Genomic DNA, 27,284 nt, shown 5'->3' with positions numbered 1-27,284 from the left:
CGGGGACAAACCTGTATCAAAGTATTCCTAGAAAAAACAAAGCCCACAGTAAAATCAAACAAACCAAACAAAACATAAAAGCCTTTGGTACCTTTCAATAACAAAAGAAAAACATTTAGATGGCTAAATTCACACAATATAAAAATGTAAATGTTGGGTTAACTTTATAAAACAAAGCAAAACTAGAATACATTAGCAACTAAGGGCAAAATGTCTTCTTTTTCTCCTCTTAGATTTTAATAAACCCCCAGGATTTGGCAAAGAATTTCCTGAACTAAATGTTCTTCTGGTCTGCAGACACCTAGCAGTATGGCGTTCCACATTCACCTAAGGTTAAAATGGCACCATTCGGTCGTCAGCAGCCCGTTTCCTTGGTCCCACCAGGAAGTCAACCGCCTTGGAAGGGCTGGCATTACAGCCATGCCTGTACTTCTTTCCTAGGCTCTGAAGATGGTGACCAAATCTATGGCAGCCAATTAAAGAGAATAAGAAGAACACTATTTCAGCTAAGTATGCAATCTTAGCACTTGGGAGACAGAAGGACTAGGTTCCAGGTCTACATAGCAAGACTCCGTCCTGAGCAACAGCCAATAGAAAGAGGGAAAGGAAGAAGGAAGGAGAAAAGTCAGTCCATCAGTCAGACTGGTAGGCATTTAAGTACAGACCTAGTATGTTCTACACACACCATTGCCTGGGAACTACGGTCAACTCCATATCCTGGGCTTCCAGCCACTAAAAGAAGGAACTACCGCTCATCACGTTTCCTCTGCTGACTCTCCAGTGTGCCCGCAAAAGAATCACAGCAAGAAAATGACATGCAACTGTGATAGTAATTCTAAGCATACCATCTATTCAGTGTGTTTAACATGGTCATATTGGTACAGTATGACCAACCAAAAAGTTGTATGACAAATCTTGGTATCTTTTCTGTCTCACAAGTATGATGTTGTTCCTACAATTCAAAACATGCTAAGACTTCATTTTGCCAAACTGGTTCTTGGCACTCATTGGCAAGATTAAGCTGGGCTGATTTCATGAGATAATTTTTAAGATTGCTCTATTTTAAGTAGAGATGTGTCTTGTCAGCAGACTCACAAACTCAAGCACAATATCCATTTAGAAGAAAAAGAAAAAGAAAAAAAAAACAAAAACAAACAAACAAAACCCTGGGAAGTCCCTGGGATTTATCAAATGGAATTTGTCCTGGACCTTGTTTAAGCCCAGCTAGCCAGTAATATCCACAACTTGACAAGCTTTCCCTGGAGGGAAAATTGTACATCAAGCATCTGGTCCATTCATGAAGAAAGCTGAGTAATAGGACTGCAAATCTCAGGCTGAGATCTCAACTTCAGCTTTCAAAAAAATGTCACAGAACAGTCAACATTTATCAAAGCTCGTGGTGGGGGAGGCAGAGAGGGCTGCTAGTTTGCTCTGTCAATTTCTCAAACATTCCCTTCTCAGAATCAGAGTGGAAGGTCCTGCGGCATGCTGCTAGGGGAGGTGGAGAGTCCAGACAGCCCCGAGTTTATCCTAGTCAAGGCTAGCCCTGTGTTTGAGGACTGTTCAGTGTTCACCAGTGTCCACGCAAAGAGCAGGGACTTTGCTTCTTAAGAAGGGTTCAGGACTACTCTCTAGACAGCTCCTTTCTTGTTTATGCTGCTCTGAAATCTCACTTGTACTCATACATCAGGCAAGAATGCCTGTCTGTGTTACTCTGAAATGTCTGAGGCTGGGAACTGGTCTGAATAGGAACAAAGAGAATAAAGAGACAATGGTAAGTAACACGGGAAATCACACTAGCCAGTGGTGTGTTTTTCCTTTCCATGGTACTGGAGCTGGGCGCAGCAGCCTGAGTGTGCTATGCAAGTATTCATTCTACCATTAGACCCAGCCCCAGCAGTACTGGTGCCTTCTATACACTTCATCAACAGTTCACAAAATATATCTAGTCGAGCATTTCCTTTCTCCAAAAATATAATCCCTTCACAAAATAGAACAAGCAGCTGTTACTCAGGGGAGCTGTATTTAAAAAATATATGTGCATATGTAAGTAAACTACAAGAGCTGAAGATGCCTTTGCATACAGACAGAGCAAACTTTCTATTAACTTCCTATGTACGTAGTGCACTTCTTAAAATACATCTCTCAAGCGGTCTTATGCATAGAGTGAAACTTCCCCTTGCAAGAGACAAAGAAGGAGACATGTTCCTCAGAAATCCTTTTCTGTCCCGTGACTTGGTTGTGACAGTGTGATATTGCAATGGTGGTTCCGGAAGCACCTGTAGGAGCCTGGAGAGTTTACAGGGGTGCCATATAGGTTTCCACTACAGAAAGGAGTCGAGAGCATCCAACGTCCCCCGCAGGCGTTATTACAAAGTACCAGAGAAGGGACATTTGTGATTCCGCAGTCAGAACCCTCAGTGTCCTCTGTCAACAGCCAGCATTGTCTTTCTTCTCTCTGATTCAAAGACTTTTCACCGTCCTGGCAAGCTGGTGGCAAGGATGTGATGCAGGCAGCGTAAAGAGGAGTGGACTTCTGCAATACTGGTGTCCAGGAAGACTGAGGGCAGATCCGACGTTTTCTCCCCATGGGGCTGCCCAGTTATCCGCCAGTCATTAAGGACGCAGACTACAACAGGGGACAGACAGTACTTCCTGTCTGTGAGCGAGGCAACCACAAGCAAACGAGAAAACAAGACAATCCACCACCAGAGCCCTGATTAGCTTAGAACAATCATGCAGTCCCCATTATTCCCAGGTCCTCCAAAAACCCCTTCTCCGGGTCAAGCGAAGTGGCCGATTGTGCATGTGGCTTTGTCACAGTGATGCATCAGGTAAGCAGGTATGTGTCGAGTACCGGGGTGCTCCAAAATGCAACTCCATCACCTTCTACTCTTCATCTCTAAGGTTCAGCCTATTAAACAGAAGAAGGAGAAAGGCACAGTTATCATGCTGCATTGACCAGAAATTTTTTTTTTTTGTTTGTTTGTTTTTATGTCAGGAACAGAGATGGGGAGGCCATGAGTCACCCTCTGTGGCTGATAGGAGCAAGTCCTGACTTTTAAGCCAGAACCCCGATTTCAATCATACCCATCCAACCTGCAAACGTGAAAGGAAAAGCCTCAGTTTTCAGCAGCCACTGAGCCTCCTTCCTCTGAACACTGCCATGTTACTAGCACACAGCAGGTGGCTGTGACCTCTCAGGGGCACAAAGAGGTGCTGGTTAAGGGTGATCCTGGGTGGACGGCATCATCAAAATGGCCACCAAAATGGTCATTCATAAAGACCACTATCCCAATTGTCCAAGCACCGTTCTGTCTGTCCTCCAATTAAACAAGTGCCACCAAGAAGCCACTGTAATTTGATCCAGAGACGGCCAGAGAGAGTGCAGTGCCATCGGTTGTTACACACTCTGAAAATTGCCCCTAGTGGTGGGGACCTGGATGCAGAAATTTCCATAACAGGATCTGCTTGGAGTCTATGAGAATAACAAACTGTGGCATTTTACCTGAAATCTACTGGTGAATGGCCCCCTTTCCTTAGTCAGGGAGACACCATGGAGGCCAATCACTGCTGAGTCCTGTCACTCTGTTTCCCTTCCTGGAACTTCCATCTCTCCCAGCTTTGATGGAAGTGGAAGACCTTAATTTTACATGCTAGCAATCCATTTACCTTTTACTTTAAAAGGTCCTCTGCAAGAAAAACAATGTGTCCTGAGCCAGTGTGGCTCTTAGGTCCCCATTTAGTGATGCCTGTCCTTCCCCCACTCTGTCCACTTTGGAGAGTAGCCCAGCCAGAGCCTGCGGGCCATCAACACACACTCCTACCTACTGTGGGGGGCAATTACAGATGCTGACAGGGCTTCTGTGCTTCCTGGCTTCGTCTTTTATGTGTGCCTGCTGCAGGTGGTGGGAGAGAGGACAGGGTCACTTCTGCTGTATCACATCTAGGCCATTTTGTCCAAGCCCTCGACTGCAGACTTTCTAATGAATGATAACCACTGTGAAAAGTAAACAACTAAAAAGAGGGGCGTGATTACTAGTTCTTGCACCCCACTCCTCTCAGATGAAGAGGAACTATGTGTATTGCTGTGCCCTGAGGCTCTGATGGTTCAAGGGCCCGAGAGGCACAGGTACTCTGCCAGAGTTGTGTACTCTGTCCCAAGGGCTCCTGTCTAGGAAATGTTTCCAGGCCCTTTCTGCCTTTTGAGGGACATGTTCAATGGAACTAAGACTAAATATCACATGGATCACCATGTGAGAATGGACTCTGTGAAGACCACAACTTTCTTTACAAATGCCAAGAAGAATACACCATGGGATTCTGTTACTGTTGTTTTGAACTAGGGTCTCAATTGGCCCAGTCTGGCCAGGACCTTGCTGTAGAACTGAAAATGACCTTAAATTTCTGATCCCCGCCCCCTCCACCTCTGCAGGGTTAGGGTTAAAGGGATGTTGCACTATTCTCAGCTTCATCAGTTTGGCCAGGACCTCGCTGTAGAACTGAGGATGACCTTGAATTTCCGATCCCGCCCCCTTCACCTCTGCAGGGTTAGGGTTGGGGTTTTGCATTATGCTCAGCTTCGTCGGTGCTGGGAATGAAACCCAGGACATCATGCGTGCTAAGCAAGCCTGCAGTGACTGACCTACAGCCCCAGCCTCACTGTTTAAAGGAAAGAGAAGAGAGGAGGGGAGGGGAGGGGAGGAGAAAGGAGGAGAGACGAGAGGAGAGGAGAGACGAGATGAGACAGATGAGACAGATGAGACGAGATGAGACAAAAAACCAACCAACCAACCAACCAAAAAACAAGAGCCTGCTAAATCTCTAAGGAGTCTGTACCTTTGGAGAACATGAGAACAAGACGGCATGCACAGAGCATTTTCTATGAGGTTTCCACACAGACAATGGTGCCTACTGGGTTCCCACTCCCATCAGGTAATCCTTGCCCCAGGCTTCCCCCTACCCCCACCCCGTTCTCTGAAGTTAAATCTGGATTATTTAGTATCTTTGGGTGAAATATTTTATACAAATAACCTAATGTTCCTAACAAACATTCCCGTGTCTGACTTGTCTAAAAATGGTGTTCGGAACCTGTAAATACTTTCTGTGTGGGAGAGCCTCTGTTAAAAGCCCGTGCACAGGAACCACCCACGACCCATCTGCAGGCTTGCGGATGCTGAAACAAAGCCTTTTCACAGTAGCTCTGCTCCCAGGTGCTGCTGGAGGAGTGCTATTATGGAAGGCCTCTGCCTGCCTCCCACAGGTACTCTGGAGATTGGCCTATCCCAGGCAGCCTCAAAGGACCCCTTACTTACAAAGTTTCCGTAATGCACTGCAGGTTCAGCTGTGTTAAAAATAGACACTTTGGAATTTAGCTCAACTGAGCTGCAGCCAAGCCTCAATTACTATGTAGATAAAGATTGTAAGGAAAAATGGAAAAGTGTCAATGCGGTCAATTCTGGGTAGTGATTTTAATAGTCTAGTTTATATATATATTTATACCTTTCCAATAAAAAAAATAAGTCTAAATTACTTTTCTAATCACAAAACCAGTGTTTTTAAATGAAGTAACCAAACTATTAACTTATTTGGCAAGTATCATTTTTTTTAAAGTAAATCTTTAAAAGTGCTTTACATGGTTGCGGAAATACCCATTATTTCTAAGTCTTAGCACAAGACAAATAGGTTCTTCATGTTTTCCAAAAGGCATATGACTCAACAAAGAGGCTTTGAAAATATTAGGTTTAGGAACCGCACACAGGATCTCTTTTTGTTTCATTCTGGAGATGCCTTCAAATGTGGCTTTGCTTCTGCTGTTTCATAAAACTGCCTCTCCTTGGCATCTGTGGGGGGTTTGTCTCACACCCCCGATGGAACCCCAGGATTCTCCAGTCTCTCCAGTACACAGCACCTGCAGTTCACCCATGCAATCCGCCCTCCTGGAGATGCTTTGAACAATGGACATCTACGCCAACAGGTCTTAGGCTGTATTATCTAACAAATAAGGACAGGAAGGCCCAGTGCTTGGGAGGCAGAGGCAGGAGGATCTCCATGAGTTTAAGGCTAGTCTGATCTCTATAATGAGTTCCATGACAGTCAGACATAGAAAGACCCTGTCTCAAAAACCAACCAACCAACCAACCAACAGCAATAAAGACAAGAGAAAGCTGTACATGTTCAGTACAGATGTAATGCTTTTCAAATATTTTCAATCTGGGACCAAACGAATTACAAATGTTAGATCCAGACACAGGAAAAAATGCAATGTGAATGTGTAATTTAAATAGAAACTAGCTACCTATTTTGCTACCTTAAATTCTTCTTCCAAGAACAGAGGTATAAATTAAAAGTAAACTAATATTCTGATTTAAAGAAGTGAAAAATTTGAGTTTAAAGGAATTAAAATGTTGTGTTTAACACTGCAGTCTATATTTACTTGAGAGACTGAACTTGAGGAGAGCAGCTGCTGTGGATATCGCTCTGTATAAATAAATACTGATTGGCCAGTAGCCAGACAGGAAGTATAGGCGGGACTAACAGAGAGGAGAATTGAGGGAACAGGAAGGAGAAGGGGATACTGCCTGGAGCCGCCACCAGGACAAGGAAGATGTAGGGTACCAGTAAGCCACGAGCCATGTGGCAAAGTATAGATTAATAAAAATGGGCTAAATATAAGAGTAAGGGCTAGACAATGATAGGCCTGAGCTAATGGCCAAGTAGTTTAAATAATGTAAGAGTCTGTGTGTTTATTTTATAAGTGGGCTCCGGAACTGGTGGGACTTGGTGGGAGCTGGAGAAAAATTCTCCAGCTACAAGTAGCTATGCACCCCTCTCACCCACCCCCAAGGTCCCCTCCAGCAGGCTAAACCCTGAAGCGAGAGAACAGAGGGTTCGTTACCGTGGACGCCAGAGCAGGAGTACAGAGCGTTAGCCTGCCTTGTGTACAGAAGATTAACCTACCGTGGACGCTGGCCGAGGCTTCAGGCCCAAGAAGGAGAAGACTGTGTTGCTCTCTTTTGATTCAAAAAAACTGTCATAGTCCTAGAAAAAGAAGAAGAGAAAATAAAACCAGTGAGCAACAGCAAACAAGTATCTTTATGGTTGATGCTTTCAAAACGTCCTACGTGGAAGTGAGGAAGCAATGTACTGTTGCTTTGTCAAGGCCAAGGAAGACCTATCTATATGCTCCGAGTGGGTTCAACATGCTAAAGTTGAAAGGGCACACCCTTGAGTGAGAACACTGATATAACAAGTCTTTTTTAATCTATAACTAGGACAGCATTAAATTCAGCAGCAGAAACAAAGGAGCAATCACATTCCTTTTTCTACAAGTGTCAAATTAGAATTTATCTATATGGACTGGCTTTGACCTTCGATTACACTGTAGAGGCTAATACGGAAAGCCACCTCCCAATGCCATGCTTGAGACTTTGCTATCCAAGACTTTAAAACAAAACAAAAATCCAACAAACAAACACCACTGGTCAAGAGGGAAGTCACAGGGGTCTGCAGGTGTCAGTTAGTTAGAATGCAAAGGCTTCTGTTCTGCTTTTGAAGTTTCCTGTGGACGGGCAGTGCAGTGCCCAAGTGGGACAGCTGGCATCTGCCTGCTGCACCGCCCTTGAACTTCACATGCTCTTTACTAGGAACAGTACCAGCCCAGGGGGAAACGGGGCATGGGCGCATGCATGCTGGTCACTGAGTGTAATGAACTCTTGTCCAGCTGAGCCAACGTTACTATCTATTTTAAATATATCTGAAATCTAAATGAGATGTCTAGTTCTCATAAAGCCCCATTTGATTTAACATGTGTGAATGATCATATCTGGCTCTGTGGACAGCATGTTCAGCTGCCCCTATCAGCAAGTCTCATGGCCTTAAAAGCCACTCTGATGCTACCCTGTCGTCATCCTGGCCTCAGGTTTACAGTAGCCATTCCTTCTGTCACTTACGGACCAAACCAAGGAGTACCATGTCTGTCGGAAAGGAGAGGCTCAGCACGTTAAACAGAAGTGTCGCAGAGAAACAGAGTTGGCCATGTAAATGGCTGGGGACAAGGACACTGAAGGCAAGGGCGGCATGGGAAAGCAGAGAGTTGTCAGGGCACCTGGCACCATGTACCCTGGGTTTTGTGTAATTTCACCTTAAGTACAAAGGGTTTGAAACAGGGAACAGAATGATCTCACTTCTTCTGTGACAACACTCAGTAGGCATGTGGAGAATGTCTCAGACAAGGGGAGCACTGAGAAAACCAGAGAGAAAGTTAGGAGGGTACCTAGTAATTCAGGCCAGCCAGGGTCCCCGCCAGGACCAGGGTAGAGGCGGTGGACAGGGACACAGGCAGGAGACACATCCCGAAAGCAGAAACTGATAGTTGGTTTTGGATTGGATGGACAGATGGAGAGAATCAGGGACTAGAGTGACTCCTGGCTTTAACTTGATGGGAATACTGGGGGAAAACTGGAGTTGAGCTGAACACGCTGTTTGAGAAACATAAGACCCCTGACTGAAGCAGATCTTGAGGAGGGACCAAAGGCTGCAAGACATTACACACTTTATTAAAAAGTTGCTCATCTGGGAATTGTGAGCCAAACGACGCCACACATAGGTCTAAGTCTGACGTACAGCACAGGCAAAACACCCAGGAAGTAGAACATGGCCACAGTCTCTGCTGCAAAACTTTTGACCGAAAGCTGAACGCCGCTGCACTGATCCAGGCTTAATACCCCTGTCCAGTGTGCATCCCTCTGACAATGCAGACAACCTGCATGCAGGCTGGAGGGTGAGGGCTGCATTACAGCCGGATTCCACCCATCCCGCCAGGCACCCACTGGAGGAAATCCAGTGTATCTGACCCTTTCTCCACCACGCTCTGCCTCTGCCCTGGCTACGTTCTTTTCCAAGAGCATCTCCCCTAATGGAATTCACTTCCAGCTCTGATCTCTGCGACACTCCAGGTTCTTGCAACAAGCTGCTCGGCAAACAAGCAAACCCCGGTTCCTGGTCTTCAGGAACCGACATGCACCTCTCAGAGAGTGGCTCCACTCTAATGAGCACCGCATGTCTGACATGAGCATTGTGCTCCCTAACCAAGGAGCCCTGTTTCAGCCACTGACAAGAAAACAACAGAGCCCTGCGCGTCTTACACACACCAGCCCTGCGCGTCTTACACACATGAGCCCTGCACGTCTTATAAATGAGCCCTGAATGTCTCACACATGAGCCCTGCATGTCTCACACACACTGCATTTCTTACACACACACACACACACACACACACACACACACACACACACACACACACAGGAGCACTGTACATCTTATACACATGAGCCCCACATGTCTTATTTAAATGACCACAGAGAAAGTTCATGTGCGCGTCTTACACACATGAGCACTGTACGTCTTACACACATGCATGTCAGGTTCACAAACTTGGCTGGCCCTTTACACTTCCCAGCTGTCTGCCTTGTGTCACGAGCTACTGAAGTCACTGAACTACAGACCCCTGGAGCTGCGGGAAGTGGACGGAAGCTGTGTCAGCGGCCAGGCACTCCCTGGGCACTGCTGTGGTCACAGATGACTACTGGGAGAGCTGGCCTTTCCTCCTTTCCGCTTTCAAAGGAGTCTAGTGATAACCCTGAAACTATGTAAAATAGTAAAGGGACTTACAACGAGATTCAATATCTACACATCAGGAAATATTTGTAAACCTCAAAAATCGTCATTATCCCCCAAGTCACAAATTTTAATGTAAAACAAACTTGCACACAATTGTTAAGTAACACCTAAAATATATATACAGGCAGAAAATACATACAACAGTATCAATAACCCATGCATTCACATTGAAATGAAGCTATTCTTACAAGTTTTAGTCACTAACAAAGGTATTTGCAAATGTCAGATATTTAGAAATCCTGGGATAATTTTTCTAATTTATAAAAAGAAAAAAAATTCTCCTAAACTGTATTTCTTTACAAAAATGATAAACATTATTTTTATTTAATCAACTTTCAGCTCAATGCCCTAGAGCTAAGGCCAGAGGGCTTCGGGCTGGAAAACTGCTGACTTAGACTCATTAAGAACTTAGAAATTGTCCCTAAGATAATTAACCCCCAAAGAAGGTGACAGATACCAAAGTCAGTAATTAAGTATAAAAGCAGAATCATTTACAGCCATTTGAAAACTCTGTTATTATTCTGTGTATGATATGTGTGGACGTGGAGGAGGTGTGGCCATGCCAGGACACCTGGAGAAAGTCAGAAAGAGGACAGTTCTGTGGAGCCAGCTTCCAGGGACCACACTCTGGTGGTCAGGCCTGCACGGTCACCAGGCTTTCTAGACATGCCACCAGCCAGCCCAGAAAGTCATTCTTAAAGTCAGTATCTGGCTAGCCAGACACATTTTGATTTACCAATAAAACCTCTGTCAAGCGGGTAGATCAACTGTGTTGTTAATTATTGACTGGCATGTCACGTGTTAGCATCTTACCAGTTTCAAACTATGCAAACATTGGCTTTTTGGCATTCAAAGGCTTTTGAGAGTCCTGCCGTATCCAAAGTATGCAAAAATAAATGTTTTGGTCCTATTCGGACAAAGTGAATTATTGAAAATTTAAAGTCTAGAGCCTTTTAATATTCCATTCAGAGTTAAGCTATATGATATGAAATCATTTAAGAGTAACACAGTTGTAGATTTAAAAAAATCATTTCCTCTTAAAATATAGCTTCTTATATATGATCTGAGGCCATAATGTGTTCCAATAAGAGAAAAATAATTAATGCTTTCTTATCAAATATGCTTCATTCGTCAAACTTTTCGTGTGTGTGTGTGTGTGTGTGTGTGTGTGTGTGTGTGTATGTATCAGAATTCCTCCCAAAGGTGGAAAGTATGATGGTTTACAAATTCACACAAGGCTTCTACAACAGACTCCCTTAATTTCCCACAGTTGAAGGCACTCTTTTAAGCTGCGGTCTGTAAATACATGTCTGCCGACTGCACTGCACACTGCAGAAAAAAATCTGCTCTGTGACTTCAGGCTATAAAGATCAGTTCACACCGACTCTGCAAAGGACACAAATGCAGAAATCACGTTCAAGGTTGAAGTGCCGGGTTTCAACAGCTGGTACGTCTTCATTACAGCTAAGATAAAGGATGGAAGGAAAGCCATCACTTGTAACGGCAGCAGCTATGGAAGAAAGTCTGGGCTTCACAGACCACGCATCATCCGACACTTCTCACCCACCGAGGGATGCTCTTCTAAACGCCTCTAAGAAGAACAAAGCTAAAGAGCCATGGAGAAATTCTAAGAAATGCAGGGGGCGAGGAAAAAAATTGCCATTGCCTATACTTCTGTTTGCCCATACTTCTGTTTGCCTATACTTGTGTTTGCCTATACTTCTGTTTGCCTATACTTGTGTTTGCGTTCAAGTGAACACAATGTTGGAGACATTTATAGACCGTGATAGAATCTGCAGCAGGTAAACAACAGCCTCATTCTTCCACAAAGCCCAGCACAGACATTGCCTGCCTGCTCTCATTCGATTGTTATGGACTAAGCAGCCAGTGGAGACAAAGATCTCCAAGTTCTCCGCCTTTTCAGTGTTCCCCAGGAGAGCAGTTAGGAAAGCCCACAGCGGCCACTCTGAGAGGCTGTGTGGCCTCCCCTGACTCAGCCAAGGGCAGGGTCAGACAGAAGGCTGCTGGGAACACAGTGTATGGACGAGGAAACGGAGGCAGCAAACAGCCTCCACAGGTCAAAGGAAAAGCTGGGTTATCCAAACGGAAGACATTTTGAAGGTGACTGGAGCTGCTGCTGCTTTTTAGACAGACAGCGACGCCTGCTTCATTTTCTCTGAGCCTGAGGGTAGCCTCTGAGCACAATTTCTAGATTTTCAGGCTAAGGGCTGTTAATGCTATATTCTATTTCATGAAACCTTGATGTAGAAAGAAAAAGAGAGCTGGCAGATCCAATCCTGGCAGGCTGGAGAGGTAAAGCACAGCTATCTCAAAACAGCTCCGCTCAGCAATTCTGATGCCAGACACTAAGGATGCCCAGTTCTGAAATCGTGTTTAACATTTCTGACCAGATTGGTTCAGGACACAGTGCGGACATGTGTGTCACCTCCTGTCTTGTTTGGATGCCACCTGAAATGAGACGGGGTAGGAACAATGTGACAGAGTTATGCTTAGGAAGGCATAAACCAGCACTAAAATTTATTCAACACCTAGACCATACAGCCAACACCACTGGACTGGTAGAGAAAACACTGGGGGAAAACTAACCCCCAAAGAACAGATGAGCACAGTGCTGGGGGGAGGAGGTGACGGCAAAGACCAAACAGCAAGAGGTGTCTTTGCAAAGGCTGAGGCAGTCTGTCCATCCCGGGGCTGCTAAAGCCGGGATCCTCGGAGAAGCGCTGACTCCCACCTGCTGCAGTTCCTACCAAGGCTACAGAAGGCCAGGGGCCACTCTGGACACGTAGACACAGAGAGACACAAAGGCTTATCGTGGAAGGCCAACACTGGCCTTCATTCCTCAGTAGTTCTCTCTTTGGTTGGCAGTCCAGAGGGTCCAACCCTCTCTCTACACAGTCTCCTGGGCCCTCCTACCCAAGCAACAAGCCTGTGTGAGTGGTGGGAGGGCAGGGGTCACTCAGCTCCTAACAGAAAGTCAGAAACCAGCGTCCAGAAGCAATGCTGGGAAGGTACAGGTCACAGAAGAGAACCTTCCTACCACGTACTTAGAATCAATATTCTTGACAGGATTAAACGTGCTGTATCCATAAACAAGAACAAGACATTATTTTTAAAGGGGAAAGAAAACAGCAAAGGGGCTCTTAGAAATTAAATCCGACTGCTAAATAAAAAAAAAAAATGTAGAAACAGAATGATGTAGAGCTGGGGGGAAAAAGCCATTCAGCTAGTGACCTAGACAATAAACTCAAGAATGCCACTTGCATGCATGGTCTGGCATCAAGATCAAGAGCTGCGATGAACAGTTTTGGGGAAAAAAAGGTAACAACGCTGAACTAATAAAACTAAATCCTGCAGGTGGACAAGAAAAGAATGAAAACAGTCAAAGAAAATGAAAACTTCCCCAAAGGAGGCGGACTGGTGTTCCCACGGAAACGTCTACCAACTGCTGAGCACAAGGCTCCCAGGCAGCAGATTCCAGAACTCAGGACCAAACAAACAAAAAAATGCAATGTCTTGCAGAGACAGAAGTAAAGCAACCTAAAGACCCTAGTCTAGCAGACATGAACACCTCAGAAGACAAGAAAGAAAACAAACAAACAAACAGAAACCTCAACGTCTCCCAGAGAGGTAGGCCAACGTAAGAATGGGCTGCAGCACACACTAGTTCTCCAACCAGAGCAGGGGACACAGGAAATGAAGCCACCTGTCTTGGCAGGATATAATTTTAAATCTGTGGCCAATGAAATCATGAATGAAAGTTAAAGCAAACAAAACCCCAACAACATCGGAATATTTTTTAGACAGAAGTCTAAGCAAATAAGAAGAAATATAAGAAAAAGTGCATTCCTTAGATCTTTGTTAAAGGAGTGTGGGTGGGAGTGAGTGAGTGTTCAGCTTTATGAGGAGACTCCCTTGATGCTGACATCTGCACCATTCTCCTTAAGCTGAGGGGAGTTAGTAAGACAGGATTACATGTCCTTCCCTGTGGCTGTTCACACTGCTAAACAGCTTCGCAAACAGTATTTCCAGAATTACATCAATATAAGCCACATTTATGCAGCAGTTACAGCTACAGAAGAGCACGTAACAACCTTGGGCAGCGCGCTGTGCAAATGTCTATTTATGTCTCAAAGCAGAGAGGGAATGAGAAACCACAAGAAAGCCAACCTCCCTCTGTCTTTCCGAGGAAAAGACACATACATCCCGATCTGAGACCTACAGAAGAGCAGGGCAGAAAACACGGAGGCAAAGCTTCGTGACGAGGTGGCATCTGGGCTCAGGCCTGGAGCAAGCATGCAAAGGACGGCGGGACACGGAAGGAACTTCCGCTCCCCATCCTGTCAGGACCAGGCTTTGATCTCCCAACACTGACATTAATGTGCCCTTGTTGTCGGCCTTTAGATGGCTCAGAAGAATAATGTAAACAGAAAGCAGTTCAGACAACCGCAGCAAGCAAGGGTGGCCTCGGACTTCCGGGATGATGGCTCAGCATTCGCAGCACGCTTCATCATCTCCATGGCAGCCATGTACCGGGGACTCACCCCTGTACAGATTTGAGGCAAACATCTCAGTGAGGTGAAAATGGGAGATTAAACATTTATAGACAGCAGAATAAAAACTACGGTTAGAAGAGAGACAGCTGCAAAGAATGCCAATGCTGGCTGCTGAGCGGCAGGTGACAGTGAGAATGGAATCCCATGCCCCTTCCCCCCACTGTGCCCCGCTAAATGTGGAAGGGTGCCACGTCAGAACGCTTGCAGCCCAGCAGCTGATGAAGAACACTCTCCTCGATGAGATAACTGGTCTTTCACACAGATGGTGCCGGAATACAACAAGATTTTAAATTAATATAAAGTTTCCCAGGAAAATGTGTGTGAGGTAGGTGAGCTTCTTCTAAACGGTGGCAATTTTAATGGATTTTGCTGTAAAAGTTTACAGGCAGGCTCAGTAAACTTGCTTTTAAATGCATTTGGCTTTGAGCTTTCTTTCTTTCTTTTTTTTTTTTTTTTTTTTTTTTTTGTTTGTTTTTCGAGACAGGGTTTCTCTGTGTAGCTTTGCGCCTTTCCTGGGACTCACTTAGTAGCCCAGGCTGGCCTTGAACTCACAGAGATCCGCCTGCCTCTGCCTCCCGAGTGCTGGGATTAAAGGCGTGCGCCACCACTGTCCGGCCGGCTTTGAGCTTTCTAAGATGGAAATGCAGCCTGATCTTGCAGAGACACGGACTCGAGACCCACTGCAGCTGCAGACAGACGTTGAGTGCGCTCCGCTGAAGTCAGTACAAGCTCACCTCCTTTTACAGGGAAGAAAAGGGAGGTGAGGAATAACACCCACATCCACTGCTGGACAGTTACACTTTCTGAAAATAGCCAGAAAAATAGCCAAGCCAGGCTCAAGCAACCTCAGGTAATAGTCACCTGGCCCCAGTCGCCAGGGCAATATGGAAAGGAGGCCACAGCAGGCTCCAGGTCACTCACTCCTGAAACAAACTGGAAAATAGCTTATCATCCCTGATCAGATAGCAATGCGCCAACACGTAGGCACATGTTTGACATTATAAATACCATCTAAAAGAGTGTAAAAAAAAAAGTCAACAGTTTTTAAACATTAATAACCTTTAAACTGTCTAATGGGAAAGGCCAGCTTATCTTTCATTTAAGACCATGACCATCTGTATCTCAGGCGGGCTGTCCTGTGTTGTTAAGACCTGACCTGAAGAAAGGACTTTACTCTTCGGTAACTAGCAGTATTTTATACCCACTCCATATCCGCACTGTCAACCAATACCTGACTGAACAACGGCATCCGCAGCCAGACCTGTATGAATGCGGCTTGACCAATGAATAGTGTGGACTATGTGTCCTATTCCTTGATGGTTAATCCACAAACTGATTATTGTAATTTTAATCCTATGTGAATTTCTAAGTGCTACATTTTTTTTTAAAACAGGAAAACTAAAAATGAATTCCACAAAGTCACATGATACAAAACCAGTACAAAAAGGTCAGCTGCATTTCTACACAGGAACAGTCAGCTGCATTTGCACACACTGGCAGTCAGCTTGCATGTGCACACAGTAATAGCCAGCTTCGTGTGCACACAGAAATAGTCAGCTACATTTGTACATAGCAAAAATGGAAGGCTGGAAAAGAAGGCTGGGAACAGCCTCAGAAGAATACAGTGTGTTTCCTAATGAACCTAACCTGGAAGATGAAGCCTTGTACACTGAAAACTACAACATAATAACTGTAAATCCTGCACCCATAGACTGGAACACTTAATTTTGTTAAGGTGTGAATACCACCCATTGCAAACTACCAACACGGTAAAACCCCCACTAAAATCCCAAGAATAGCTTTTTTTCTCCCTAGAAACAGAAAGAAAGGAAGGAAGGATGGAAGGATGGAGGGAGGGAGGAGGGAGGGAGGGAGGGAGGGAGGGAAGGAAGGAAGGAAGGAAGGAAGGAAGGAAGGAAGGAAGGAAGAAAACCCTAAGTCCCTCAGGAATGTGAAAGGAGCCCAAACAGCCAACACATTTAGAAAAAGATACTTCCTAAACAAACTATTTTGTAAAGCTATAGTAATCAAAACAGTACAACATTGGCTGAAAGAAAAAAGAAACCTTGAATATATGCTCTAGTGACAGACACATGCCACTCAGTAGAGATAGGATGGTCTCCGAAATAACAGCACTGGAAAGACTGGGTGTCCTTGTGCAACAAAAATAAAATTAGACCCCAACCTTCCAGTACAGGCAAAAATTAGCTCAGAACATTAAAGGCCTAATTAAACCTATGACCCCAAACTTTATGGCCACTGTAGGAAAGCCCTGGGTGGAGCTATACATACGTACAGATGACAGATTCAAAAAACAGCCAATTGGTACATCAAATTGGAAAACTTTCATTCACTGAAGAGCACAATCAACAACGTGAAAAGGCAAAGAAAACACCAGATCAGGTATGATGAAGGATCGTGATCCAGAATATATATAAAACACCACCAACTCAACAACAAAATCTAGTAATAACTGAAAGTCAGGAAAAGACATTGAGCAGATATTCCTCAAAAGAGAATCTGCCAATAGAGAGCATGAACAACATCAACAGTCAACAAATTATTCATCGGTTATGAAAATCAAATCCACAGTGAGGTATCACCACACACCCACGAGACTATTCAAAATTAACACACACACACACATACACACACACACACACACACTGAAAATAAGACATGTTGGCAACAATATGGAAAAGCTGGAACTTTCTGGCACTGTTGGTGTAACAAGTATGAAAGGAGGTTCTTTGGCTAGTCCCTAAAATAAATAAACAAAGAAATCCAAAGCTACCATACAATCTAGCAACACCACTTCCAGTTATAAACCAAATCAGCTGAAAGCAGAATCTCAAAAGAACATGTGAGAGCTTGTGCTCACAGCAGCCCTATTCAAAATGGCACAGGAGCAGAAGCAACCCAAAGACTCCTGATAGATGAATAAAATGTGTGACATAAACTTAATGCTATGCAGCCTTTAGAGAGATTAGCACAACATGGATGAACTTTGAGGATATTACACTAAGTGAAAGAAGCCAGTCACATGAAGACAAACGTTGTATAAGCCTACTTACGTAAGTTTTCCAACACAGTCAAATTCATAGCTATAGAAGAATGGCAGTTACCAGGCCCAGATGAGGGTGCAAAGAGAAGTTGCTGCCTAGGAGATTTAAAAGTCCAATTCTGCAAGGCACAACATCCCAGGATCTAGTTCACGACAATGTGAGTAAATTCAATAATGAACTGCACACCTTAAAATGGCTGAGGCGGTAAATTTTATGTGTTGCACCACACACACACACAAAAGCTTTTAACAAGAAATAAACATATGTGATGATCTAAAGCATCTGTGTGCTGATGGGGAGGAAGGTGATGAATGAAAGGGGAGTATTTTCCTTCTGTAGAGAGGCACGTTCACTTATAGTGCATTCCATGTCCGTTCAGAAAGAGAAAAAGGCTTAAAACCTCTAACGTGAGGTCTAAATGTTTCAGAATCCAAACCAGACATTAAAACATATCAAAAGAGGTCGAGAGGTTCAGGAGGGCCAGGCCCCATCACCAGATTCCTGCCTCACAGTGAAATGATGCAGTGAATCAGGCTGGTTAACGGAGCTACACCAGTTTGGAATCTTGGTTGCAAATACCTGACAAGGATGCTGGCTGCTGGGAGGAATTTAGGGAGGTGTAACACCAGCTGAGAAAAAAAAAAAAAATAATCCATCACAGCTGGAGAAATAGTTTAAAAACCAGGAGGAATTCTTGTTGCCTCAGCAGGCAAGAACATCTTCAGGCCACACCCTAGGTTCAGCTATAAGAGCCCTAGCTAAGCCAGGCCCCAACCTTCCTGCACAGGTACCACTGTAATGAGCCTTCAACAGTTCCCATGTTTCTCCATCATTCCCCCAATTCCAGGAGGGAGTGACTGTTGTGGGAGCCTGTTCAAGCAGCTGGGAACTCCCAGGAGACAGGACATTCACATCCTATACAGAGGGGAGCACGTGTCTTGGTAACCCACACTGGTTACCAAGGAGCTTAGCAGGTGTTTGCTCTAGGTTTCATCCAGACTAAAACTAAGTGGACATCTCCAGGAAATCTTGGAGAGGACATTTCCAGGAAATCTTGGGTAGAACAGGTTCTTGCAGACTGTCGAGATCCTGTCACTTACAATATGACATTGCCCACAGTTAGCCAACCAGATGAGACTCTCATAAACCACCACTGGGAACCAAGGTGTCTAAACGCAGGTACAGAGATGAAGCCCACTGTCAGCTGCCTCTCTGATGCTCTGTGAATTCGTCATTATCTGACCTTGGTAAGAGCAGGACATCATCTTGAACACTCCTGGCCCCTGCAGGCAGATGACAGGACACCAGGCAGCAGCTGCTACCCCCTCCACCTGGGACCTTGGCTGCCGAGGCAGAACAGCGGCCATTGATCTGACACAGTTTAATCAATATGAAAGCCAGCTCCCACACAGCCTACCCGAAGAAGTCCCACACACTCTGTGGAGCAAAGGCTTAGATGTCAGAAAGAGGTAAAAAGAAGAATAAAGTTAACCTTATTTTACAACATCACAGTCTTTTATTCACCCAGCACAGACCCCTGTCCCAAACCCAATGCAGACCGTTATACCATTGACGGTAGCAATGTTACCCACCTCTCTTCTCGAAAAAGGTCAACAAAACAAGGAGTTTAAAACCAGAAACAGAAGCTCATTTTTGACACAGCTCAGAGCATCAACAGCCCAAACCTCAACACAGGCAGCCAATGAATGGGGAGGTGGTGACAGATGTGTCGGCAGAGAACAGCGACGGATCAGTGTGCAATGGCAGCACCTGCAGAAGTGAGCCAGAACGTCCAGGCCACGTCAGTGGACCCCCCGGCTACTGTGAAGGGCCATGGTCAGGGGACAAAAAGTCAAAGACAACAGAAGGAAAAGATAAAACAAAAACAAAACAAAAAAAAACCTACAAAACCAAGGCCGGAGTGAACGGACGCTCAGGAAAAACGGTAGCAAGGAGAAAGCTTTCAAAGAAAATACCGGAAGAGAATGTAAGTCACACTTACAGTTCCTTGAGCACTCAACAATGACCTGTAGGAAAGACTTCATTCACTGGTGACTCACCAAGCAACCTCGAACTGCACATGCGTGCAGCAAACCTTCAAATTTGGCACAGCAGAGACTGACAGACACCCCGGGGGCCCCAGAAATGGCAGCTGACATCTGAGCTGTGTCCCTGGAGACCAGATGATCATGAAGCAACAGTCACAGTGCTTCCCCACCTAGAACTCTGTGCCTAGGAATGACGTCACAAAAACAAAACAAAGGCTTTTCATACCAGCAGCGTCCCAGGGAAAGACAGCGCGGGCGTCTGTGTTAGGCTTTCTGACGTACTATTTTATTGGGCTGCTGCAAAAATCACTACAGTTTCTGTATTACTGCAATCTGTGATTGGACACTGGAACACATTCTTAAATAAATACGGCTATGTGATACATAACTCGAATGTCCATTTCCCTCTTCCTCTCCTTTGCTGATGATTTACTACCGGATGTCTATTTTACATGTATCACATAGACAAAAAGCAAATTCAGGCGATTTCTCATTTGAGATCAAAATGGATGGCTGAGGAGTAGGGACAACTCTCAGCATAACAACACATTTGTCTAGGGACTGCTGAGGAACACACAGTCAAGTGAAATTTCGATAAGCACTGTCAAGGCGGGCAGAGCTTGGAGATGGGGAGCACAGTGTGGTCAGGGCAGTCGACGACGACAAGTCATGAGTGGCCGCTAAAGCCGGTCCTCTTATCGTCACAGAGAGGTCGTGCGGACCACTGGTGGCCACTTGGCACTGAAGCAAACAGGAAAGGTAAAAAGGCCTGCTGAGTGGGTACCTCATGACCCGACCCAAACCAGCCATTTTGATCCACTGTCCTCTGTTACTCTGTGAAATGACAGCAAGCCGTTCCTCAGCTGGACTGTGATGGGTGATGAAAAGTGGACTGTATACAACTGGTGATGGCCAGCTTACCGTCTGGACTGAAAAGCTCTACAGCATGTTCCCATGGCCAAGCTTATAGCAGGAGAAAGGGGCCATGGTCACTGTTCGATGGTCTCTGCCCATCTGATCCACTACAGCCAGATACGATTGGACCTTTACACCTGAAAGGTAGCTCCACAAATGAGATGTACGGCAAGCTGCAAGGCTTCCGGAACTGTCCACGGGAAGGACCCACTTCCCCACAGCATTTCCCTGCCACCTGTCACACAACCAATGCTTCCGACGCTAAACCAACTGGGTTACGAGGTTTTGCCTCATCCGTCACATCACCCTGACTCTCCCCAACCAGGCATCACTTCAAGGATCTTGACAGCTTTTCACAGGGAAACATTTGGAGAGCAGCCAGATAAGGAAAGTTTTCTGAGAATTAGTCGATCCCGAGGCACAGGTTTTTACACTACAGGAGAAGGCAAACATTTCCTATTGACAAAAAATGAGTCAATTAAGTAGTCTTCATTTTGATTAGTCAAGACGAACTTGAGCCTAGTCACAGTGATTTTAAATTCATGTCCTAACCTGAAGTTCCTTTTGGGCTGACCCAATCCTTGCAGCTTTATTCTGAGCTGCAGTTCACAAGCTTTTCAAAGGCTAATCCCTCAGCTCGGTCATCAAGCCCCACGGAGTATAAACACTGGCCATCAGGAACTGTGTGCACCCTCTGTTTTTCTGCATTTCCCCAACAAAGTACAAACTCTTGATGTTCTAACAGAATCTCCCAGCCTTTATCTCCACGGGGTAACTTATGTAAGAAGAGCTTTGCAAACAGTCCCAACCCTTGCGCAAAGAGCAGCCCACCAGAGCTGGTGGGTAGCTCTGTGGTGGCGCAGCTGCAGGTGAGGGGGTGGCTCCTGGTACTAAACTTGAAAAGCTGGGACTGGTGGCACACCCCTGCAATCCCACCACCTGGGAGGTGGACAAGATCGGGAGTCCGGGATGTAACGAGTCTAAGGATCAGAAAACTGAGGTTTAAGGTGATGATAAACAGATGCCATGGACAACACCAGGCAGACAAGCGTCATGGGCGCAGGACTCGGCTCATCACTACTGAGATGCCTGTGCACAGGTGTTTCGAGGGCCTACGTTCCGATTCCCCCCTCTTCTACGCCTCTACAGCCACCAAACAGAGTATTACTCCTCTCTCCACCCTAATGACAACCCAGCTACTTAAGAGCATCAGCATGGGCAACACCCAGGCACTGCAGCTCCTAAAAAGAACTGCATCCCAAAATAGACACGTGTGTATGGAGTTTAAAGCTGTGGTAAAAGCCAAACCCCAACCTACTCAGTAGGAAGAAGTTTCTCAGATTGTCCTAACCTAAGAAATAAGCTAAGTGGACGACTAGACAAAACTGGCTTTGTTTTCCCATATACTACCCAGCAGGAAGGCACCAAGACAGATTTTAAATACTCACAGTAATCCCTCTGCTGATAATCTTTTTTGAATATGAACTCTGTTTTCTAATCAGCTATCCGTGGGGAATAATGATTCAAGAATAATTACCTCTTCAATCTGGCCCAAAAATGCTTTAATGAAGAGACGTGCTTGAAAAGTCAGAACACGGTAAACACACACTCTCCACTTCCCTCCCAGAGCAAAGAAAGGGACAGGATGGATGACTGAGAGACACCCTTGACCTCGGTTACACACCACACAATTCTCCAGCAACCCCCCGTCCGTGATGCAGAATTCCTGACTGCTCTGAGCTTCCCCTCTGCTAGGTCAATGACACCGAACAGGTACTGCATGAAGTTACCGCCTTTACAGGATGCAAACTCCGGGTTATCATGCTACGGGTCACAAAGGGACACAGTGTGGGAACAGTCCAGCCACTTACTCCACAGTATCGGTCGCCGTTAAATATCTGAGGTGGCAGAGGGTTGCCCTGTGAAGGCTTCTTCTCAGGGGGGATGTTTTTGTACATCCACTGCCTCTGTTCTTCTGACATGGTGATGTCCACCTCCTCGAACTCTATCTTGTTGGCTTCCAGAAATCTAACCACATCCTGCTGCTTCTTCTTGATCTAGAGGGGAGATAAGCAAGAGAAATGTTTACCTGACGGCAGTAAGTATGCATTTGCAGATTAAACTATTCCAGATTGCCCATAGTCAGAAGGGATGTACACAGCTCCCTCACTGTACATCTAGGTCAGGACTGAGCCAGCTCCAGTGCAGTGATTCCTGCACTCAGACACTCCAGAAGGCTGACACTCAACTCTGACTGCCCACAAGGACAGAGGACGTGGTGGCAGGTGAGATGAGACACCCACTTAGTTCCCAGCAGGCCACAGCCACTCTTCATCTCCTGCTGCTAGAAGCTGACATTTATAACCAGTAAAGCTCCCTCTGCTGAGGTCATTTGTAAGCCATGTCTACCCCATCTGAGATGAACACTTTGGTGACTGAGGAGAGCAGCATTTTTATTCCTCTCAGATATTCCACAGCTATAATCATGACCCAGAAAGAATCTTTCATCAGTTTGGTTTGCAAGAGGAAACGCTGTTCTTCACTTCTAGGTGAGACTAAACCACAAGCATCTTTCAGTCTTAACCCTTTCTATTCCTCCGACCCTCACGGTTCCCTCTCCAGTCACTAGGGGTCAGGTGTGCTCCTCAGCAGTTTCAGTAGCAGCAGGATGTCTTCAAATGTGAGCAACCTTCTCAATGTAATGGTACGCACCCACTAATTTACATGGAACACCAGTACTCAATGTCTTAAACACAGCATGTTAAATATAAAATATGGTTGCCTTTTCTAAGTGACTGGAGAAGATACCTCTTTTAAAATGTAAGGAATGAACAGCCTAAAAGCTTGAAGAACAAACCCTCACACAGATTTCCTCCACCTCCATCCCCCAAATGCCCCTTAGAAATCACTGGTAGTGTATGACTCTGAGGTTGGAAATCTGGACTATGCTGTAAGCAAACAGCTCCATCACTGGGTCCATAAATGCGAACAGGATGGTGAGGTTATACAGACACAGAAAAAATGCCCGCAAAATAGCTCATCACTAAGCTCAGGTGCGTGGATTTGAGAATTACTGTGTGGTGTGTTATAAATCCAAAAGATAATGACTTCTCGGATTCTTCAATGGAGCCATCTTTCATTTCTGAAAAGGGTGACTTTCTTCCCTCACACTGGATACATCATTTCAGAAATGTGCTTATATTGGTCTGAAACTTCAACTCAAAGGAGGATAATTTACTCATGCTGCTTGAAAACTAAGATGATTTTATTGCTTGCGTCTTCCAATTAAGAGTAGTTCCCCAGTGTCTGATCAAGGTCTGATGTGCATGCTACTAAAACACTCACTGCCATCCTCCTGCCTTATAGCCTTCTTTTGTAACCCTCCCTCTGCCCCGAGGGACCATGCACATTTCTGGGCAGGTACACTCAAGTATACCTGATTATTTATATTCTTGACTATAAAAAGGCCCATGTTTTGAGATCATAAAGCAATGGTCTATAGTTCTACTAACTCAGGTGACATATGCCAAAATCCAGAGTAGAGGAATAGAGCCCAGCATGTTAAAACTGACCAAACCCTCATATGGGGTCCCATAACTGATTGTGTGGGTGGGGGAATAGGGATGGCAAAAAAACAGTAAAATTTTGAACATGCAAGGGGCCAAATATTAATTCAAAACCCAACACATAATAAACCTGAAATGTTTCTGGCAGCACTGACCCATGAGGTCAATGACTTCACTGTAGCCTGGGTTCTGAACACACAATGATCTCAGTATGTTCTGTGAAGGCCATCACAACACTCAGTGCCAACAGATGCTACCTGAAGCACCTTGGCTGGACACTACTGTCCAAGAATATAAACACCGCAGCATTTTATATTCTGTACACATAACATACTTAGGCATATTATCTTGTTGGCTATTTGGTCTATTTGTAACTTTTGTTACTGGAACAGCACCATGCAATGAACAACGAACTCTTGTCTCAGTCTGTTTGTTATGGTTGCTATAACGAAACTCCACAGATTGGATGACTTAGGAAAAGGGGGAAGTTCATTTCTCATCAATCTGGAAGCTGAGAAGCCCAGGATCAAAGTATTATGGAACAGGTATCCAGCCAGTGCCCATTTCCTGGGTCACAGACAGAACCCTTTTCTATGACGCCACTTGGTAGAAGAAACAAGACAGCTCCCTCATCCTTGAGGGCACTAAACTCACTCCTTGCCTCCCAATAGCTTTCTCCTAATTCTGTCACATTAGGCAGACATTTGAGGGGGACACCATTAGTTAGACTACAATAGTATCTTTAAAAATGCTCCCAGTGCATCTCCTGATACTGCTTCAGGTAAAGGCCCTATGAGTGAAACTCTGATCCCTCCAGCCTCAACCTCTTCAGCACACCCCACTGGCATGTGCGATCACAACAGGCACTATGAATGAAACTCAACTTTCAAACTGCACAGATAGTTTTCAGGCTCATAATGGACCCATGCTAACCTGCTTTCAACAAGGCCACAGCAGTTTATAGGACTATGAGTAATGTCTCAGAGTGTCTAGGTCTCAACACCCTCCCTCTTTAGAGCCAAGACCTCAAAGCTGTGTGAAATGACTCAGAACACTAAAACTCTAGACATCAGAAATGAAGGAGGTTTCTCCCAGACAACAGTGAAGACTGACACAGTACTGTAGAGAATAAGAATGTCTTAGTTAGGGCTACTATTGCTGTGATAAAACGCCGTGACCAAAAGCAACTTGGGGTGGAAAAGGTTCATTTCACTCATAGTTCCATATAACAGTTGATCATCAAAAGCAGTGAGGGCAAGAACTCAAGTGGGCAGGAACCTGGAGGCAGGAACTGATACAGAGGCCATGGAGGGGTGTTGTTTACTAGCTTGATCAACCCTGATTTCCTACAGAACCCAGGGGTGGCCCCACCCACAATGGGCTGGGTCCTCCCACACCAATTACTAATTAAGAAAACGCCCTACAGGCTTGCCTACAGCCTGATCTTTTGTAGGCATTTCTCAGCTGAGGCTCCCTCTTCTAGGGTGACTCTGGTATGTGTCAAGCTGACATAAAACTAACCAGCACAGAGACCATCTGTATTTTTTATTTTGAGTATAGTAAGAGTTTATTTAGCAAAAAGTTTCATATGAAAATGTACATGACCCAATTCTGCACCCCAATCAAACAGTCCTTAGGGTAAGGATGTGGACTCCTCTGCTGACCAGCCATTGTGTAGACTCTTTCCAAGGCTTCTAACATGATGATACTGTTTCCTCGTATGACCACCTCGCCGATGCTATTCTGTTACCCACTAGTTGCCATCTCCACACACTCATCAATCACAAGGTTCATAAAGGGTTCAACGCCCCATAGTATTCCTTGTACATGTCGGCCACCATTTAGCGTCAATGATTTAAATAGAGACACAGCCACGTCTGTGCTTCAAAGAGATTTCATACCCTGCAGCTTAAGAACAAAACAGGAATAAAAGCAGAAGCAATCCTGTTATGAATCTTTAACACCATTCTGGAAAGATCTGTAAGACTGATCAATAGGTTTCAGAAAGTGTAGACCATGCTCTTCTTCCTCTTCCTCCTCCTCCTCCCCTTCTTTTTTAACAAAAGCAATGAAGAAAATATTTGTTATATTGAAAAGAAAAACTCTTGAAGGTCATGTAAGAAACTAACAAGAAGTGCAGGGAGATTAAGGACCAAGTAGGGAGACAAGTGGGAGATGAGAGGGACTGGAGATTAAAAACCAAGTGGGAGCCTGTGTGACTATTCAAAAAGTTAAGAGACCGTCAGGGGACAGACTAGAGTCACACAGAGAACTGCCTGCTGGGTCAGTAAAGTTTCCCCAGCTAACAGGAAGGAAGACAACTCAAAGCATTTTGTCATTGACCTCCAGGTTACTTTCACTAACATGAAAGGAGAACCGGGTTGAGGGAGACCACAGACGATCAGCCAACACTCCAGTGAGTTAACCAGATGGACAGGGTAGGGGAAATGCAACCACGGGACCACGTATCCCAGAGGACGTCTGTGACGCTGGATGCAGGAAGGAAGATGAGTAACAGCACACCGGTGTTTATAAGCTGCAGACTGCAGTCTGGAACTGTGGGGCCCAGGCTTGCTCGGGAGGCAGGGCCACGGGGAACACCCAGCCTGAGGGGTGGGCCCCAGGTGACAGCAGGATGTACTGCCCAGGACACCAGGATCCAAACATAAACAGTATTCCGAGATCATTTCCTCCACATGAAACACTCCGTTCTCTCCAAGTTTCGAATCTTCTGGGACGAAACACACCTTACGTGCAGTATCTTTTTCTTTTCATTGCTGGGCAAATGTTAGAGGGGCAAACTGTAGGACCACAGTTGGTGACTCCACAGTAGGTGACTCCCTCTGTGTCAATTCATCCACAGGTGGAAGGTACATGCAGCTCACACTTGCTTTTCCTCACTTACGCTCAGAAGCCACTGCTGATGATAGCTATTTACCCATAACCAGTCCCACTGAGACTGCCCTGGCTCAGCGCCGGAAACCAGTTTTCCCCAGAATCTCTGGAGCAGGAAGGGATCCCCAACACAGTTCTGGAGACGGAACCGGAGAGACAAAAGCAGCAAGCCTCACAAACTGAGACAGATGCCGCTGTGTCTACCAGCCCAGCACTCGGGGGGTGAGAAAGGAGGGTCGAGCCTTCTTCCTCGCAGAACTGCTGACATGGTGAGCAGGAGATACAGCAAACAAACACCATCTGCTGGGATGATGAAGGAGAAAGCCTCACATCTTCCAGCTGCCTCCCCAAGCTTTTCTTTACCCTGAACTTGCCTTATTCGACAAATCAGCCCCCAATAAGGTAAGTCTGGGTGACAGAGAGAAGGCGATTGTAGCAAATTTGAGGCCAGTCTGGTCTATACAGAGAAGTCTTGGATGGCCAAGACTACATAATGAGACTCTGTCTCAAAAAACTAAAAATCAAAATATTAAATAAATT

General features: G+C 45.3%; 1 protein-coding gene and 1 long non-coding RNA gene across 2 annotated transcripts in view; one reads left to right on the top strand and one right to left on the bottom strand.

Annotated features, from left to right (window-relative positions):
- Window positions 1–1,359: 1,359 nt before the first annotated feature.
- Sh3bgrl2 (SH3 domain binding glutamate rich protein like 2) overlaps window positions 1,360–27,284 on the bottom strand; it is a 59,816-nt gene continuing 33,891 nt past the window's right edge. The window contains exons 2-4 of the mRNA XM_028875483.2: window positions 22,155–22,340; window positions 6,961–7,041; window positions 1,360–2,914 (exon numbers count right to left, since the gene is read on the bottom strand). Coding sequence (XP_028731316.1) covers window positions 2,903–2,914; window positions 6,961–7,041; window positions 22,155–22,340 — 279 coding nt within the window. The 3' untranslated portion in view covers window positions 1,360–2,902. The remainder of the gene's footprint in view (window positions 2,915–6,960; window positions 7,042–22,154; window positions 22,341–27,284) is intronic.
- LOC114697276 lies at window positions 18,211–18,419 on the top strand. The gene is made up of 2 exons (XR_003735138.2): window positions 18,211–18,274; window positions 18,308–18,419. It is a non-coding gene; the product is annotated as an uncharacterized LOC114697276 (long non-coding RNA).

Source organism: Peromyscus leucopus, chromosome 7 (genome assembly GCF_004664715.2).
Source record: "Peromyscus leucopus breed LL Stock chromosome 7, UCI_PerLeu_2.1, whole genome shotgun sequence".
Taxonomy (NCBI): domain Eukaryota; kingdom Metazoa; phylum Chordata; class Mammalia; order Rodentia; family Cricetidae; genus Peromyscus; species Peromyscus leucopus.
Note: the sequence above shows the minus strand (reverse complement) of the source record. Positions and strands in the feature narration are given on the sequence as shown.